The sequence below is a fragment of the Saccoglossus kowalevskii genome, chromosome 8, assembly GCF_978046115.1.
Source record: "Saccoglossus kowalevskii chromosome 8, keSacKowa6.1, whole genome shotgun sequence".
NCBI lineage: Eukaryota > Metazoa > Hemichordata > Enteropneusta > Harrimaniidae > Saccoglossus > Saccoglossus kowalevskii.
Window position 1 is genome coordinate 7,544,783 of NC_140648.1, and position 17,354 is coordinate 7,562,136.

At 35.2% G+C, this 17,354-nt stretch overlaps 1 protein-coding gene and 1 non-coding gene across 3 annotated transcripts in view; one reads left to right on the forward strand and one right to left on the reverse strand.

The window, feature by feature from the left end:
• LOC100376880 (eukaryotic elongation factor 2 kinase-like) overlaps window positions 1-11,279 on the reverse strand; it is a 33,031-nt gene extending 21,752 nt beyond the window's left edge. For both annotated transcript variants that reach the window (XM_006818378.3, XM_078010565.2), the window contains exons 1-2: window positions 11,097-11,279; window positions 8,449-9,047 (exon numbers count right to left, since the gene is read on the reverse strand). In XM_006818378.3, coding sequence (XP_006818441.1) covers window positions 8,449-8,988 — 540 coding nt within the window. In that variant the 5' untranslated portion in view covers window positions 8,989-9,047; window positions 11,097-11,279. The remainder of the gene's footprint in view (window positions 1-8,448; window positions 9,048-11,096) is intronic.
• Window positions 11,280-11,528: 249 nt separating this feature from the next.
• On the forward strand, window positions 11,529-11,610 carry TRNAL-UAG (transfer RNA leucine (anticodon UAG)). The gene has a single exon. It is a non-coding gene; the product is annotated as a tRNA-Leu (tRNA).
• Window positions 11,611-17,354: the final 5,744 nt, after the last annotated feature.

Below are 17,354 nucleotides of genomic sequence, written 5' to 3' on the forward strand. Positions count from 1 at the left end.
CCCCCCACAATAAAGAAAAGTAAAAATTGCACTTGTCAAACTCTTCCAGCTAGCCTCACGACTTAAAATGGTTGATCCCCAAGCTTTATTTTTACAATATTTTCTCAGTGAGGAGCAAATAGTTCTTTGATAATTCTGGAAAGATTAATTTTATTCAATTTGTCTATAAATACACCTGACTGAAGGCAGGACAGAATGAGATCATATCTACATTGTCCTCCCATACAATTAACATACGAGTGAAGTTCAATAACCAGTTGTCACCTGCAGATACACACTTAGCCTTGACCCCAACAGCTGAATATCTGATATTATTAATATCTTGTATTAATATCATCCTGTAATCTGATATTACTGTTTAAAATAACATCAGTTTGTAGCTAGGTTTGTATTTCATTTTATACAACCAATGATTTTTTGGGGGGCGTGTCTTTCAACCTTCATTCATGGTACATAAATCATTCCATCCTGCAACCTTGTACACATTGAGGCTCAGTGCATTCAACAATGACTAACCCGATTTCTCTTATTTTGAATAGCTCCTACAACTTTAAATCACATAAATGTGAATTTTATCACAACGAACATATAAAATTGGTATAGTTAAGAGATCACAAAGAATTGTGAATTTTAAAAGGAAGTGAAACTAGAGCAAAACTGCAGCTTTATCTACTGGTACTCTATTAGAAACGTAAAGAAGTCACAAACTATCATGTGGTCTCACTGTACAAAATAATCACCCATATATACAGGGTGTGGAATGACCAGGTCATGAATACTTGTCCCAGGTCATAATTTGAAGCTCAACTGGACTAGCAGAGTTTGTTTTTTTGTTTTTTCTGAATTGATATACTACTTCAGCCTTCAAAACACATAACATTCCCAATTTTCAATAGTAAACAACAAAATGGCAGAAATGCTCAATTTTGATGAAATTTAAGTATAAAAATAATTATATTCAGTAATCTTGAATCAGATCGTCAAACAAATAAATGTGCAGACATCTCTTAAGATATACTATTAAGATATATGATGCATATGAGAAGTTTGAATGTGATCAGTCAGGGATGTCAAAGGTTCAGGTGGGCACGCACGCACGCGCACACGCACACACACACACACACACACACACACACACACACACACACACACACAGATGTATACACAACACTGACACACCAAAGTCGATTCAATCAAGAGGTTAAGTTACCATTTTCAGACATTGTCTGAACAGGATCTATAAACTAATAACATTTGTGTTCACACTTTTATGGTAGTTACAGACAAAACCTGACAGATATATATCCAGCTCTTTAAATGGTGGCTTTTTTTTCAATTTCAAGCCTTGTATAGTATTTTCCTTCAATTAAATCCTGCTATTGGAGGTGTGCTCCCAATCATTGGCCTTACAGAATGGTTTAATACTATACAGTCAGCAAATAGACCCCAGAGTTTAACACAGTTTGAAGGCATCCTGCTAGCAAGGTAATTTAATACATACATGTCTGGTATTTAGAAATGTTTCAATGTCTGTCCCCTTATCTAATATTTCAGGACAAAAAAATGCAATACCACAATAATTAAGAAATATAGTAAACAACTACAAAACAGCATCAGCTGTTGGGAATTACGGTTCATTAAATAAAACTAAGGACATACGGCTATAATCCTACAATATGTGTCTACATAAGCTTTTCCATCGTAGACTGTTGAGGAATTAACACCTAACTACGTCATACACATTTATACACATACGGTGCACATCTGACACAACATAGCTGATTACGAGTATAACACGTCATCCCATAACAATATTTGCCCAATTAATTGTTACCAGTTACAAAATATTTGGTACACACACAATAACAGAAGCTGGGCATTGGCCCAATTGCGATTCATATTCAATAGATGAAAATTGTGTGGGAGAACACTTTATATGGTTTAATAATGATTTCCAGCATTTTGATAGTAAAATAGACAGGATGTACTAGCCGTTTAAAATGAATTTTCAAAAATTTTGATTCTGAACTATGGAGCAAGTAGAAAAATTGGTAAAACGAGATGAGCATTTAGCAATATATAGATAAAAGTGTTTCCCCAATGATTTTGATACGTCCCCAAGCTTTCATAAAGTGATGTGTTCTGTGGGTCTATGTGAGGAGTTCAAGCATAATCAGTATGAAGTATGAACTGAGCCTCGATACACCATAAAACTACAAATGGCTCATTAATAACGTACGCATGTTAGTATATAATGTTCCACGTCAACATATAGATTTAATATTCAACACATATCAATTCACCAATTACATGGAATCAACAACAATTTATTAACTCAACCTACTGAAGGAAGTTAAAGGTTACAACAACAACAACAACAACAAATTACAGACAACAATTAATCAAATTACAATGGCTAATAGTTTAAAGACAACCAAAACAGACTAAATTGAAGTTAGTAACAGAAATATATAATAAAGTAAAATGAAGCACCAACAAAAAACTATAAACTGAATATAAAAACGAGAACCCAATGAACACATAACAGGTATAAAACAAAAAAAAAGTCAATGACTAAGTAGGTGCTGCTGTCTAATAACAAAGCTGTATTTCAGATATTGTGTCAGAGGAATTGTTAAGTTATTATTTGACATTATTTTTATGAATTTATTTTCAGGTGTGAGATTAGTAAAGTCAGGAATAATCTTTTCAGCTTCATTGCATAAAATGATCCTCTCTTTACTATCTATATACAGGGCATATTATGAGGAAGTAGTGTTCATCTTCAATATCATTTTGGTGGAATAATGTAGTGTTTGTTACCAAATTGTTTGTCTTGTAACCATTGAACAAAAAAAATCTATTGACGTATACCTTAGTTACATCGTTTTTTTTTAATTACAAATATTGGCTGTTTTTGATGTTTTCACAGTCACATTGGAGGAAACAAATATATAAATACCCAACACTCATACCACCTACATATTTTATTTATATATATTTATATTTTGACCTAAACCATTTTATCAAAAAATTTTGAAATCAATATTGACATAATTCACATTAGATTACAGGTTAAAGACTCCAAAAGCACATCAAAGTATGTTCTTCGTTGAGTTGGTTGGTGCCTTGTTAACAAATTACACAAATAATAAATAAGGATTAAGTAATTTTTTTTATATTGAGAATATTATTCGCCTGAAGCTAGCTATATTGGAGGCACTTCAACACAAAACACTATTCACTACAGTTACATTTTTAATTTTTAAATTGAATCTAAGAGAATTTTGTTATAAATGCAGCCTTTGTATTGCATTATATTTTAATAATATGTTTATACCGTAATTCCCCGAGCATAAGCCCCTCCCCGAGTATAAGCCCACCCCTCTGTTTTTAGACATTTAACAAGTTGGAGCATCCCAGAGTACAGGCCCATGGTGTTTTTACCGGGCATCGACGACATTTATTAAAATATGCATGTAAAAAGTGTATTTCATAGCACAATAATCGTGAGTGGTACGGTAGTTTGATTTATGCTTTTATGAGAAAACTTGCATTAATTTCGGGCTGGCGAACGTACGGAACATGGTTCACACATTTTCTATTCTGTTGTTCAGGTCAAGTCATGATGCAAAACACCATGGCGGAAATTGCTTTGTATCGAGAGTTTGCATACGATCAAAAACATTCCACAACGAAGATAAAGATCTTGCCTTCGACTGTTTTTCCACAGACCTTACTCATTTTTGCACTGTAAATTCAGATGGTATGTAAATCGAATTGCAATAAAATGTGTGTATTTTCCTGAACATGTTTGTTTCTTCATTGTAAAAAGTGTTGTGGAAATTAAAAAGACGTAATATTTCTTCGAGACCGGCGCTGTGAACGAAAAATGCAATTTGGATAATTTTTCGTGGTTGGGAAGCTGGTTACAATTTTAAACCCTTTCAAAAAATGATCTTTTCTGAGGTGGTCCTTGAGTATAAGCCCACCCCTAATTTTCCAGATTTTACATGTTCAGGCCCCTGGGCTTATACTCGGGGAAGTACAGTATTATTAAACACCTCAACTAAAAAAAAACAAGCCATGCATGGCACAGTCCCAGTTAGTTATCAAATTTAAGATATATAGTTTTGTTTATAGTAATATAGCTGGAATATAACCATGTCAGGAATATGATTTTTTAACATTAAAATGATTGACATTTGTATCTGATCGTCAAACAAATACTTGTCCATGTTGAGAAATATTGCTCTGGAACAGCATTCAAAATCAGCCATTTTGAATACATGTATATATATATATAACATGATGTATAACGAATATATAAAATTTGAATATAATCAGTCAAAGCATTTAAGAAGCCCAATCATTAAAACAAAATGGCCACCAGACAGCCATTTTGAATCCGATCTGAAAAATAAATGATGTGCATTAGGAACTTGTAATGTCTAACATATGTACCAAGTTTGAACGAAATCCATCCATAAATGCTTGATATTTGATGATTTTTTAGCACAAAAATGGCCACCATTTGGCCATTTTGAATAGGATCGTCAAACCAATATATCTGTCTATCTATGACATGATGTATAATGAATATTTAAAATTTGAACATAATCAGTGAAAGCAAGTCAGAGATATGGCACGAGAAACACATTCATTAAAACAAAATGGCCGCCAGTCGGCCATTTTGAATCTAATCTGAAAAACAAAATTATTTGCATCAAGGTCCCATAATGTCTAATGTATATACCAAGTTTGAACAAAATCCATCTGTAAACAGCCAAGAAATGCTTGATTTTGATGAATTTTTAGCACAAAAATGGCCGCCATTCGGCCATCTTGAATCAGATCGTAAAACAAAATGATGTGCATCAAGGTCCTATAATGTCTAATGTATATACCAAGTTTGAACAAAATCTATCTGTTAACAGCCGAGAAATGCTTGTTTTTGATGATTTTTAGCACAAAAATGGCCGCCATTCGGCCATCTTGAATCAGATCGTGAAACAAATTGACGTGCATATGTATACTATCATGTATGATGTATGTGTGAAGTTTGATTGTAATTGGTCCAGGCATTTCCAAGATACAGGTCCGGACGCACGCACGCACGCACGCACACACGGAAGTCAAAACATAAGTCCCCGTTTTCGGACTGCGTCCGAATGGGGACTAAAAAGAGTGAAACATTTGCTACATTTTACAAGACAGAATTTTATCAAGTGCATAGTATTTAACATATTAACCACAAATATGCATGAAACAGGTATAAAAAGAAAGTTTGAATGAAATCGGTCAAGGCATGTCGGTTGATGACATGTTTGAATTTTGTGATTTTATTCGTTTTTGATGAAAATGGCTGTCATTCAGCTAAATTTCGATGAAAATGAAAAACAATTGAATACAACATTTAACCCATTATATCTTGCCTTTGTACAAAATCTAATCCAAATCTGTACAATTTAACCTCTGTAAAATGAGCAGAACACTATAAAAAAAGTCCGCCATTTTGAATCAAATCACGAAAAAAAATGACGTGCATCAGTAACCCACCATGACTGATGTCAATGCCAAGCAAGTTAAAATGAAATCGGTCAAGACATGTACGAGAAACAGTTGAAGACATGTCCAAATGTTGATTTTTGGTGTTTTGGGGGACAGAAATGGCCGCCAGTCAGTCAACAGTCAACCAAATCCTAATTAAACGATGTGCACACGTCTCCCACAGTCCACTATGACTTGTCTTTGTACCAGCTTTGAAGAAAATTTGCCCAGGCATCAGGAAATGACGACAGATGGACGAACGCACATACAGACGAATGGAACCAAAAACATAAGTCCTTGTTTCGGACTATGTCCGACGGAGACTAAAAGAAACAGAGCTGTTTCTGTTTCGCTCTACTAGTAAACAAGTTTACAGAGAAATACTTATTGACCAGCAATGACATGATCATAGACACATCAATTGGATAACTTATCACTTTACCAGCTGTTGCTTGCTTGGAATTTCATACTGGCAATTTCTAACATACCAAAACAGTTTGCAGTATAGGCAACTATGTTTTGGAGTCTTTATTAATTTTAAACACATGTATCTTCTGGTTAAAAACAAATGCATCATATCAGGTCTACAACAGTAAAATGATAAGAATATTAGCTTGCTTGATCTAAAATCTTTGATAAGTGACCCCAATTAAAGTTTAAATACGAGTAACGATTATAATTATCATTAAACTTTGGGTAACTCAAACATAACCTACATTATGACCCTGGCCAAAGTTTGTGTCTGCAAGCAAACAAAGGACTGTCACACTGATTATCATTGAGGGAGATGCAAGGTCAGAATAACATAACAACCTGCAAAAACCTCCTGTCTGTAGACAAACCTTTGGCCTTTTCGGTTTATTTGTGTGACCCACTAAACAACAAGGTGACGTAGGAGTCTATTCAAACAATAAGCATACGTGTCTGGAACATTGCCAAGAACAGCCAGTATGAACTGTCTATGTATGTCGCATGAATTGTACATGCTACTAAGATATAAAAAAACAGCCAAAATATATTATGTATTCGTAACACATATAGGACATAGATACAAACACATGTACTACAGAATATGCTGGTATGACATCAAGGTAACTGTCGGAGAGATGTTAGAAAAATTTGCATACAGACAAATTTATTGTGGTGAACTACTTATACTTGTCTGAAATTGACCAAATATGAACTATGCACTAGATAAATCTTATTTAGTTATTTTTAGCACATTATGCACAATATTCTAAGCAGTTAAATAACTGCTGGAAACAAAATCAGAGATACAAAAAAGGACAATTGCCAAACATGCATCTCGCATGATATTGAGAGACAATTAAAGTTCCAAGACTGTGGTCAAGAACTAAACATTGGTTTGATCTAGCCGGCTTTCACAAGTATATGACATATAGCTAAAATTGTAATGCAAAGGTGTAAAATATACAAATAGGTCTAAGTAGTATACTAAATATCACAGAGACAGTCGCTATTTCTTTACATCTCAAAGTTAAATCTAAACACCTGAAGGTAAGTCTTATGAAAAAAGCTTATATTTACTTCCTTTTATAATAATAAGTGCGTACTCAGCAAAACAACTCATCACGCCACATATCATGTGACAAATGCAAACAAGATATCCCTAGGTTATCTGATAAGAACTGTTACAGTATTTAGAATGTTCTCATTAAATCAATAATAACATTCAACAGTTTTCTATTATGAAATGTTATTTTTTCAATAGCTTATAAAGACTTATCGGCATCTCAAAGTGAAATACCACAATCTGTCCCTGAAATTTTGAACAAGTACCAATAGTCAAATTATGCCTAAAAAGCAAGTAATTATTAACATTTTACTGATTTTCAATGTTAATTTTAACCCACAGTATACAATACATTACTTGAACAAAAAAAACTAATTATTTTTGTTAAGTTGACAATTATGATGTTTTAAACTTTTCACCACAAAGTTCCTTCTTTTCATCACAAATTCACAAAATGACCGACTGGTAGTCTCATTTTTAGTCTGCACTTTCCTTCAGAAAATTGGGACAAAAATAGCAAAATTTTTTGAGTAAAAACTAAAAATTGACTCAAATTTTGTCTGTTGGTTCCAAAATTAGGGTTCATTTCCAGAAATATTGAAGAAAGTCTTGTGGTGAATAGATTAAAGAGAAAATAAACATAGCGGGGATGAGACATGTGATATTACCATTGGTTACAATGGCGACTATTATGGAAGCCTAGAATTTCAGAAAACCCACATAATTAGATCAGATAAGAAGATAATATGACCACATGTACCATTATAATTATTCAATGAAATATTTTGATACTGTCATAAACATCTGTCCAAATTCACATCTATATGAAATAAAATATTTGGCTGGTATACTGTCTTTTGGGAAAACAACTTAATTACATTCTTTAACTATATTCTTACTAATTGTGAAAATAAATAAATGCCCCAATAAACAATTGTTGATCTTATGTACTAGTAAAAGCATATTCTAATATTAACTTTATTCCTATCATGAGTGGTGGCCATTACTCCTACCTTAATTAAAATAGCAGCAACGACCAACAGACAGAAAAATTATTGATTATCTTAATGATTTTTTTGGCATAGGAAAATTAATATATATTTGACTTTAATTAATTAAATCACTGCAATAAAAAAATGGAATCTCTCTGATACATAATAATATAACACCAAATATTCAATAAACTTGCAGTCGCATGCTAGATTTGATCAATACACAAGTCATACTTTCAAATAGTGGTATCGTCAAAACACAACACAATCATCATTCTGACCATTCACAATAGCACAATTGAAGGCAAGTACATTGATAGGCAACATACCTTGAGTGACATAGAAAGCAACACATTTACATGTTTCACCTACCATATTATCCATTTTAACGCAGACCTCATCAACAACCCATGTTTTCTTGACAGCGCTGTATCTATGTCTGGTAGCAACCTCTGTCTCTAGATCTTCTAAGTTGAATTTGGCCCATGGATCTTCCCAACTACCACTCTTGATCTTAAAAAAAGCCATTCTCCATTTCTTGGTCATGGGAGATGTACGTGGTGTGATTCGAATAGGCCCAGGGCAAGAGCTTGACCGGAATTCATTTTGTACACGAACTGGTTGTGGACGACCATGAATTGCCATCGGCATACTGATTTTCAAATTTGGATGTAAGGACCTGTTATGGTTAGACTGAAAACTGACTGGACTGGATCCAAAGCGAACACTTTTATGGATGTCATTGTCATTATCATCAATTTCTTCATCGGTGTTGTGGTTTTCTTCATCTTCAATATGGATTTCTGTCAGGAGGGGCAGGAGATCAAAATTGTCGAATTCATCTTCCTCCTCCTCTTCCTCCTCATCCATGGATCCTGCACGCATCTGGTTAGCAAATCTAATATCAGACATCCTGTGCTTTTATATAGTAACGATTTATCCAGGTGGTAAGCCGTAGTTGCAATTAAGAGCTGGGTGCAAAGACAACAGTTTTTAAAACGATACAATTTGTTGAACGAGTAGTGATGATAATCATAATGAACATCAATATAAAACTGCAGTCAGTTTTAAACACTATTTAATGAGCTGTATTTTTTGCCAATCGTTTTTCTTTTTAAACTCAGCTAAAATGACCTACATCACGGTTGCTAAAAAAGACGGTTAGGAAACGCTATTGTTAAAAGGTGTGAATCTGTCTAATTCCTCAAGGATGCGTGTCGCGCTGTGTACGCCCTGCCCTCTATTGCTTGAGATTTCAAGGCCCACCATTTTGTTTCATTTTTGTGACGATCACTTGATGTTCCACGAATTTGAAATTTTTTTATAAAACATACTACCAAATGAATTTTTAGTATACTACTGTGCGTACTTATGAAGGTTGTGTGCGATTTGGGGGCTTATTAGAGTAAATTTTATCGTTTTGCTTTCGCGTCACTGTATCAACCATTTTGTTTAAAGTCGTAACACTTTTTTTGTAGACGCCGTAGAAATCATTGAAAATGTATTCAACATTTCCCGCCAGTTTCATAAAATGCCTGTTTAATTGTTCTTGTCTGTCCTTGTTTCATTTTTTTGGTAAATTTTTCATGTTGCAATATTCAGCGTGCCGTTAAATAAGGTTTTAGTCCATGCTACAATTTTTGAACACATTGAACTGTCGGTACAACTTTCTAGCAGTCTCTTCGCCAAATCAATTTTTCGAACCCTTTTTAACCGTTCTTAATTTCATTGGAACTGCCTGTTGTTGCACATTTGGTCTGCTTATATGCATTTTGTAGAGCATGGGCGGGTTATTTCAGTTGTCTTATCGCATATTTTGTTTATTTCCAACAAAATGTATGTGGTATCATGGCTCCTCATTAAAACTTTCGCATGGCTGAAATATAAACACTTGTATGGTTTTTTTGACATCTTTTTTCTGATCATGTTTTGTTGGTTTTTTTATTTTAGTTTTCTGTCGATCTTGTTCTTTAGAAACGAAAATGCCATACAAGACAGGCAAATTTGTATTGAGTTTAAACCGAGCGACAGTTTTGTCAGGATTCACTGGAACAACTTACACTTTATTATTACTGAAAGTATTGACAGAGACACAATAAAATGGCCTGCAGTTGTTGATTGCAATGAACTCTGGGAAAAAAATTTGCATGATTTCCTGTCTACATTTTATGTTAATGATTTATCACAGATTAGTACGTCTTTTGTTTCAAATGTTTGCCCGCGACACGCATCCAATGAAAAGAACATGGTTCGTTTCCTAACAGTCTTTTTTTAGTAACCGTGCCTACATGTATTAGTTACGAAATGAGCCATTTGTCATGTCACATGCACTATACTATGCAAATAACATTCTGCCTGAGTGTTGTTTACGTGTGCAGTACATTCTAATATTTTACCACATGCCAACTCGGTGACAAAAATACGAAAAATTTCCAAAACATACAGCCGCTTCAAACGAAACATTACACAGGGTTCTACATGACGCTCAATACCACAAGACTAGTCGTGTTTACATTATTACCCGCGAACTAAAAATTATGACGGGCGTACGTGAATCGAATGCGCCTAATAAACAAATAATGACTCATCTATAACCAGAACAATACCTAACTGTTTTATTTTATCTGTGATGCGAATATTAGCGAAATATCTTTTATAGAATTGAACTAGGTGTTTTCATACAACAAAGCGACAAAAAAACATGCCCACAAATCACGAGTTCGAAACCGGGGGCCATGTTTTGTGACTCAACCGCCCCTTCTCTTCTTTTTTTTCTACTCGCTAACGAAACGTGCATAATTACACAGGTTGTGTATTTATACTGTGTATTATATTTATGTATAATTACACATGTCCCAGACAATGCAAATAATCACAAAAAATATTACAAGGTAAAACAATAACATGAAACGGCTTGTTTTGAATTTCAACCCAACGCTGAAGGTCAATCGATCGAAAGCATGGTCCTTGTGTTTTTGTTTTGAATGTCACGTTGAGAGGCCAAAAAAAATCATACTCACGACAAATTCAGAAACCTTTACTCTTCACTCTAATCCCGTCAAAGCAAGGAGATGCAGTCACAGGATGCAGTGGCAGTAAAAAAACGTGGTATCGTGAAATGTCGATCTAATCGTTCCAGGTCTAGTATCAAAATACCTCACAACCGCTTGCTTGTCTGGCTGGTTATATTTTTAAAGGTTGTAATGACGTAGCTCATTTCGTATGCATTTCATGACGTCGGCCACGTAGACTTATTTGCATATCAAAACATTGCAGCTATGTGTGGAAATTTCCAATGGTGTTGAATTTCTCGATGCGAAAATAAATGAAAAATAACTTGGATAATAAACTGGATAAAGAAGTATATATATAACTAAATATATATATAGATTCAAAATATGTTAATTAGATTCATTTTCAAATATAATAAATTCACGCAAAAAATAGTTGAAGGTAGCGTGGCCGAGTGGTCTAAGGCGCTGGTTTTAGGCACCAGTCATTTCGATGGCGTGGGTTCGAATCCCACCGCTGCCATTACTTTTTCCCGACAGGTTTCAGTTGTCTTGTTATTATTCTGTTGTTATTCAAGTATTACATGTCACCTTGACCCTGTAGAACACTTGTTTACAAGTCTCTAAACCAATCAGGAACATGAATAAAAGGGTGTGTTCGAAGGCTTGTCGCAGTATGGACTGATGATGTCATCGCTAGGTGAATTCCTTTGGTGACGTGTCTATTTATGGGGATTTCTATGTTCAGGCCCGAGCAACAGAAACCATTCTGTCATTGAGTGACCTCACGTATGTTATAATAACAGTAATAGTGAGTTTTTTTGGTAATAATAATACGTGTAATTCGAGAAAAAAGCGAAACCTTTGTTGATGTTTATAGAAACAATAATAGTAATAATTCGGGAATAAAATAGTGAAAAAAGAAAACTAGATAAGCTATTTGTTTTCGGCCATCACCCGATGTAGAAACTAGAAGTAAAATGACAAAACAATAAAATCAATTATTAAAAACACATTTTTTAAATTTAAATTTAATTTATAATTGATTAATAAACAATGAGCAAACCAACGCATGAATCAATACGTACACCGAGATGCGTACACTGATAAACCGACCCGGTGCCAACCTGGTGCCGGTCACTATTACAATAAATATATATTTCCTTGCTGGTCTATGTGGTAATCCCGAAATGCCAAAATGTACATCTATGCTTGATTTAGCCTGACAAGGTCGCGTGAGTTGCGCCCTCTGCGGTACTCCAAACCCAACACACTTCGTAGGGTATGTAGAGACTTCTTTTTTGTTTTAAAGATATCCCTTTCGTTGTCACGCTAGTTTTCGCGATCACGCTAAAAAGGCCAAATTGACAATTAATTATATATTCTTTTGTAAAACAAAAAAGAAGTCCCGACTTTGCCAGTCTATGGGGTATGATATGCCGTTTGATCGGCGAGGGTGGCACTCGCGCCTACATGTCAGGTTATGCTGGAAGCGTCTACGTCTTGTTGTTTTTTGTTTTGTTTTTTTGTAGTTTGCGAGGCTAGTTAGTAGCGCAGGGTCCAGGACAGGAAGTCACAAATCGCCGCACCGTACCTGAGGCCAGCAACTCATTTGCATATAACACCAACAGTGACTTGTCAATCGAAAAGCAATGTAAACAAACTTTCGGGACTTTTAGTCACATAGGCGTGCCTCGGTTTCCTGTACTTTAAAATCGATTTTGAGTATGTCCCTGCATTGACAATGCTCAAAAATGTGAACACTATCTAGCCAAGACTGTCTGAGTAAGAAAAAGCAAAAAAAAAACAGGTGCAGCCAATGAAGCTGTTCGTCAGAAAAGCTGTTCCAAGAGATTTTTGTTGAGGGCAGGGGATTTTTTCTATTTTTTTGTAGGGGGCGGGAAATATCAGTACCCCCCAGTGGGCAGGGCAGATTTCTAAAAAAAATGCAAGGACAGGGAAACTTTTTTTTTTAGTGGGTAGGCAAAACAGCCTTTAGGGCAGGGTATAATAAAAAAAATGCATTGGGGGAATAACATCTGCTAAATGTGGACAGCCGTGTGCTATCAATAACTGAAAATGCGAGTCACCCACTGATCTGCTGAGTGGTTAATGTATTCAAGAAGCCCATAGAAGCCAATGACTCGATGAATTACGCCACCAATCTGTGTTTTTTTAATGAGGGGAGGGGAAAGATGAATTTGGTCAGCAGGAGGGGAAGGCCATTTTTTTTCAGGTGGAGGGTAGCTTATGAATAGCTTTTAATTTCCCCCCTCTTTCCTTTATATTAATTAGCATATTTCAAAAGGCCCATAAAATAAATTTTGGCCCAGAGAATTGACTATTTCAATTTATTGCTCGTTGGCTGCACCTGAAAAAAGTTTACTCCGATCCGAGTGCCCACGAACCTACGCATCTATACCGATTGATATCAATTTCTGTTGACGCTGAGGGCAGGATTCTACTAGATGAGAGAAGAGACACAGTGCCTGGAACAGCCACTGTATACAATCGAAACTTATTTAGGCTTGCCAACGCTCACGCCGACAGACATAGTAAAAAGCGGAGACATTTGTTAAATTTGGTAACATGTTTAGTATGATAGAAAGCATGTTCAATTTTCAAATAACCACAATAGACGACCAACGCTCCTTATTTTTCAAAACGGATAGGATTTGACCTCGTACATTAGGATACAGACAAATCAGTTTTCTTTGCAAGTTGATAAAATAAGGGAAACAAGATTAGGGTAGATGATACCGAAGGTCTTCTAAGAATCATAATTTTCAAACTGTTCATCGACCTATCGCCAAATATTATATATATATTCAGGATATGTAGTTCATTTTTACTGTCATGAATTTGTTTTCGCGTATCTGTTGACCGACTTAATTAGCTGATTATTAGCGAATTGCTGTGTTATGTCTGTCATCGTTTAGGCCTATTTGAAGTTTTGGACGGAACTTGGCTCAGTGATTTGGAACTAATTACCAGATAACCGCCGCTATTCAGACTATTCATTCTGACAGTTTATATTCATAGTTATTAATGTAGTGAACGATTAATCAAAAGATATGACGTATTCAGTACTTAGTGTGATTGGCTTTATGATTGAAGGTTACGCCCTAGAGTCTTTTTACTGCTTTGTAATTGGTTAGAGTTTTGAAAATGAATAAAGAGAGTTTGAGTTGGTCTTGGGGAGCACAGCACGATAGACGCAGTAGAGAGAGTGCAGTCCTGGAGAGTCTAAGTCCAGTCCTGGAGAGTCTTGGGGCGAGTGTTGACGCAGTCTAAGAGAGTCTTGGGTCAGCCTTGCGATAGTCTTGGGTATTTTTCCCCAGGGCGCTGTGTCTTATAGAGTGCTCGACTGACCGACTAAGACGAGAGTTGAACCGTATTTCGTTGTGTGCGTTTATTTGACTGTAAAGCTTAAGTGAATTTCCCGATCCCGTACCTCAAGGGGACGCGATAGAGAGACGAGACGAGATTCCCCCCTGACAAGTGTGGAGAACCCGAGAGTAAAAGATTTTACCCCTGATATTACTATCACAGAGGGACTGGTTTGTGAGAAAACTTTTACAAATCTAGCCCGGCCACTGATCGTGACTCAATTTAGATGTCAAATTTTACCGGACCGACATGGCTTGGCATCTTTATTTTTGGAATGAATACCACATCCTCACTTTTCCTCGCTTCTCTGCTCTCGGTCCACTGGAGTCAGCATTGCCCTTTTCAAGTAAGTGTCTCGATCATAATCATTAATGAAAGGAGCGAGTGGCCCTAGATATAAACGAAACACAGTCCCGCTCCATCAGCATTTTGTGGAACACAGTCAATTCATATTACTAGTATACATGTATGCTAAATTCACACAGACTAACATTCTTTTAAACCATTTGTTTCTCTTACTTTGCCCACACTAACACTTTCATCCCAATACTATAAAATAAAATAAAATATTATTTTCATTCACTAAAATCAGAACAAGCACCCAAATACTTTATAATAAGCACTGACGTATAAGAGGACACAGTTCAACTTTATGTTGTGTTCGCGAACGAGTGTCGTTCAGAATTTAATAATAGTTCATACTTGTTGTATCCCAAAACGTACCACCATTTCGACCACTCCTGTGCCGGTGATCAGTGTTTGGGCTAGCGGTCGGTGTTTTCAATGAGCGAGCGAGAAAAAAACGATAAAAATGCGGCCGTTTGCTGGTCGGAAAATACCGCGCAGTCGAAAATTAAGCGATAAGCGGTCGATTAAAAGTGGGAAGTTGAGCGAAATGAGTACTGTAGTTCAAGTGATGTTAGCGTATTTCTAATTTAGTTTTAACTCGTACAATATTTATTTACTCACTGTTTACTAAAAGCTCAACCAACAACGTTATTTTTCATTTGGGATTTCGATAAAAGCAACACGAATCGTTGTGGCGTTCATACGCACAGCACCTCGTGTTTCAACTTTTAAATTGTCAGTAAACAAGGTCTTTTATAGTAGAACTTCTATGGGAAAGACGTATGAATGCGATGGGTCTAATTATCAGTGTTCACGACGACGTTATTGACTGTCCCTCTAGAGGCAAAATAACGCCATGCAAAGTGGACGTTTGTCGTCTACTTCACAGCCCGTTTTATACTCGATACTTAGGGCATTTCGCAGCGCATACAAGTTGTTTTTATCGCCAGAATTCTTTTTACGACAACAGCTCTGTTGACGTCGCACGATTCACTGTGGTGAATGGAATTCCCTGTCACCTCAACATTTAATATAACTTGTTTACCCTGTGAAAGGCTATTTCCACAACTAGTACTACACGGAGATTAATCCAAAGAGATGTTCATCTATACGATTCTCCATGGCAGTCTGTGGACTTCTTATTTGGGTGCAATAATAATAATACTAATAATACTACTAATAATACTAATACTAATACTAATACTAATATTAATACTAATACTAATATTAATACTAATACTAATACTAATACTAATATTAATACTAATACTAATACTAATATTAATACTAATACTAATACTAATACTAATACTAATATTAATACTAATACTAATACTAATACTAATATTAATACTAATACTAATACTAATACTAATATTAATACTAATACTAATACTAATACTACTACTACTACTACTACTAATAATAATAATAATAATTTATTACGCATCTGTAATCTGCTATGAGTAAGTTAAAAAATAGTGTTTATCAGTAACTACAAAAATATAGTAAATAAATCAAAGTAAAGTTCTGTAAATAAAATTATTGCAATGTATTGTCCCCAATACTGATGTCTTTTCTTCTTCAACCCGTATATTACAAGAACAACACGCCATGGGGTGGGGGTATTCTGTATAACACACAAAGGTGGAGATAACGCATTTGTGGGGTATATCTAACATCCTGAGGTAGCATGTTTTTCACTCTAGTCATAGTAGTACAAATCTATGTGATTTGGTGGCTTCCGGTAGCAGGAACGTAGCAACGGCCAGCACGTAAAATACAATTCTGCATTCACCACGGTCAGATTATTATCATCGGTTTCTCTCTTATACATTGTTCGTGGCCTTATATTATTATATTTGTAGACGTGCCAGTGATAGCTATCAAACACCGAGGTAAGTGACTCTATACAATAAAGCAATACACTTTGGAAGAGTGAACTTAATTATGCATAAGTGGTGGGTTCACTGGAATTGTGAATGAGCTGGCAAAATTAACGTATTGTACAACATGCCCCTCAGCTAGCGTACTATTTTAGGTAATTTAGCTTGATATTTAATTAGATAACAGGACACACGCGTACTTATTTCATACAACGAGCGCTGACTGTTTTCATTTTGTGACAACTTATAAACTTTTATTTAATGTGATTGGAATAGGAGTGTGTAATCACTAAAATTAGTATTTGTTGCCGAAAACAATTTATAGATAAATGAATATAAAATTGAAGATTGTTTGTTTTTACCGCAAATATCATCATTATGTTTTGTGTGTGTACAGAGAGGGTCAATCGGGTTAAGGTATAACAGAAACCTTATCTATGAGATAAACGAAAGACGTGATAACTGGTGGCGCTAGTTCACAAAATAAAAAGTGGAAGTAAATGGTCGAATCACTTCCGGGTTGTGCCATTCATTACGAGGGGAGAATAATTCCAGCTGTAGCATTTGAAGTAAGATTAAAAACATTTATATATCAATAAACTAATACATTTTAAATTTTGAACTAAATACTGATTTATTTTGT